This window comes from Trypanosoma theileri, assembly GCF_002087225.1.
Source record: "Trypanosoma theileri isolate Edinburgh chromosome Unknown TM35_Tth_9_V1, whole genome shotgun sequence".
In the NCBI taxonomy this organism is placed as follows: Eukaryota; Euglenozoa; class Kinetoplastea; order Trypanosomatida; family Trypanosomatidae; genus Trypanosoma; species Trypanosoma theileri.
In genome coordinates, this window is record NW_021639851.1 from 392524 (window position 1) to 395488 (window position 2965).

At 39.6% G+C, this 2965-nt stretch overlaps 1 protein-coding gene across 1 annotated transcript; it reads left to right on the plus strand.

Moving 5' to 3' along the window:
- Positions 1-619: 619 nt before the first annotated feature.
- On the plus strand, positions 620-2143 carry TM35_000092550 (uncharacterized protein; the record flags this gene model as incomplete). Its single annotated transcript, XM_029024494.1, has 1 exon — positions 620-2143. One exon carries the CDS (start codon positions 620-622, stop codon positions 2141-2143), a length of 1524 nt encoding a protein of 507 aa, XP_028884271.1.
- Between the last annotated feature and the right edge of the window lie 822 nt (positions 2144-2965).

Consider the following 2965-nt stretch of genomic DNA (forward strand, 5'->3'; position numbering starts at 1 on the left):
TTTTTTTTTTTGTTGTTTACTAGTGTGTATGCATCTCTTTTTTTTCTTTTTGAGTCTATTTTGATGGATGGATATACGGATACACAGTGGGGATCTGACGGGGTGTACCTTTTTTAAAAATTACTTCTCTCTTTCCTCTTTTCTCTCGTTTTGCCTTTATATAGAGACAAGGTGGGAAGCAAGATAGTATAAACCTATTCTTCCTCGAGTGCACACAAACACAAACAAAAGAAAAAATAAAAGTGCCCTCGTAGAGAACAAACAAACAAACAAAACAAAAAAAAAAAAAAAGGAGGTACTGCGTGTGTCTGTGTGGTGGGTGGGTTTTTATTTAAGCCCTACAATAGAGATACATACATATATACACATATACACACCGGTAATCGTCATAGTAGTAGTAATAATAATAATAATATTTACTAATTATTATTGTTTCTTATACTCACTAGTATTCTGCACAGACCTTCAACCACACCAAAAAAGGGAGAGAAAGACGGATAAATCACTCACACACACACACACTCTCTCTCTCTCTCTCTAACCAACTAACCAACTAACTATATACATTACAATATATTCCCATTCCACACGCAAAGAAAGAGAGAAAGAGAAAAAGGGAATGTCCAGTTCAGACATCCACAGTCCTCTGCAGAACCCGACATTTTCGCAGAAGAAACGACGGCTCCGCGCGGCCCTCGGCGACCTGCAGGAGTACTCCGACGCCCCGCCCGCCGTCCGCCGCCTCGCCATCGCCACGGAAGAGGAAGAGGAGGAAAACGAAAGGGAAAGAGAAACCACCGCCAGTGTTAGTTCCGCCCTGTGGAATGAGACCACCGCCCCGCCCACACCGCTGGAGCGGCAGAGCACACGGAAGAGTCCCTGCGGCGACGATCCAACAACTGGCGGAGTTCTCACGTGGAATATAAACCACGAGGATGGAGAGAGAGTGCCAACCCCGCATTTGAGTGATGTCCAAGCATATGGTGTTGGGTGTTTGCAGAGGACAATCGATACATATGTGGGAAGTCCTGCAGAAAGTGCGAAAATCATCTCTCTCGCTCCCCGTGCTCGCTCCTCCCCTTCCTCTTCAAGGATATCCGCAACTCCTTCTTATCGGCAAAGGAGAAGAAAGAGTGACGTGTTTAACACATGTCCTTATTGGAATACAGGGCGAAGTCGTTCTTTTTGTTGTCACTGTGCTCAGATATTTTGCTCGGGTTCACAAGACGGAGAGGAGAAAGATGATGGATTATTAACAAAAAGGTCAAAAAGTATTGATAAAAGCAGTGGTAACAGTAGAAGCAGTAGTGTTTGTACAAATACTCCTACAGAGAATATCTCCAATAGCCCCACAGTGTGTATTTTCCGACAACCTATGTTGATATTTAAATCTCTTGGATTGTTAAAACCCGTAATGTTTGCAAACTCTTTCCCGCGGGGTACAACACCAATTCGATTGAAGAGAGTACCTCGCGAAACACAGAATTCCGATAAAAGTTACTGTAAAAAAGAACCTACCAAGATCAAGGGTTCGGTGACATCTACACAAGGACATCATCGAGTTAAGATATTGCCATCAACTGTGGAGGAACTTCATCATTACACAAAACCACGTGGGGGTGAGAGTGTATTTTCTCTTTCAACCCCACGACGACAGTCTACTAGTTCATCCGCGTATTGTCCAAACAGTCTGCACTCACAACGTCAAGCATTTCTCTGGAGTCCACGTACACAGCCACAACAACAACCACAACATTTTCACTCTCGTGTCTTTTCATGTAGTCGTGCTAGCTCTGAAAAAGCTGGACATAGTCCACCCTCTAGCAGTACATTCCGTACACTCCCTTCAGAGTCCCTTGAATGGCTTCAACAACATTTAATGCTTCAACAATCGCATGTTTGTAATTTACCCGTTTTTACATCTGCGGGACCCGGTGGGGAAAGTGGAGGCGGAGAAGGACATGTGGGTCTTCTCTCAGCCCGGACGAATGGGAGATTCCCTGGAAATAACAGTATCAGCAGTCTTCTGCTCACCCGCACAGGTAGTAATATTGATACCCTGCCCACCTGCTGTGATGCCCCACTGGAGGCATTTATGGATTCATCAAGTTTGGCAACAAGCAGTATCACTACCCTTACGTGAGAGAGTTTTCTTTTTTTTTCTTTTTCTTTTTCTTTTTCTTTTTCTTTTTCTTTTCTTTTTTTTGTTTATCTTTGTATACATAAAAGTACATTTTATATTGTATTTCCTGGCGAAGATGTGTGTTTTTTTTTTTTTTTGTTTTTCATTGTTTCTGCTTTGACATCGCGCCAAAAAAAAAAAAAAAGTAAAAAAATGACCAAAAGAAGAGCTGAAAAGAAAGAAAATAATAATAATAATAATAATAATAATAATAATAGTAATAATAAAGAAGAAAATAATGTCCATGTTGTCTTTCCTTGAAATGTTGCTAGTCTGACTATTGGTTATTACCAAATGCGGACTACAGAATAAAGGGAGGATCAGATGGGTAAAAATGGGCAGAATTAAAAAGAAAAAAGAAGAAACACGAGTGCTTGGTGTTCAAGGGCGAAAAAAAAAAAAAAAAAAAAAACTCATATACTTTTTTTTTTCTTTTTTCTCACATCCTATCTTTTTTTTTTCTTTTATTTACATCTTTTTTTTTTTTCTCGTCTCTTTTCTTGATTTTTTCGAAAAGTTTTTTTTCCTTTTTTTTTGCTCACAGATCTTCTTCTTTTTTCCATTTTTTTTTCTTTTCTTCTCACGCATTCTCTTAGTGTATGAGTTTGATGAGTGAGTGAGCAGCGTGTCTGTGCCTGTGTGCGTACGCATGTGCCATTGTTGGTTTCTCTCTCTTTTATAGAAAAGGGAGGTTTTGATATCAACTGTTTAAAATTGACACGCATTAGAAGAAACTTGAAATATTGAAGAATGTTTTTTTTTTTTTTTTTTTTTTTTTTTTTT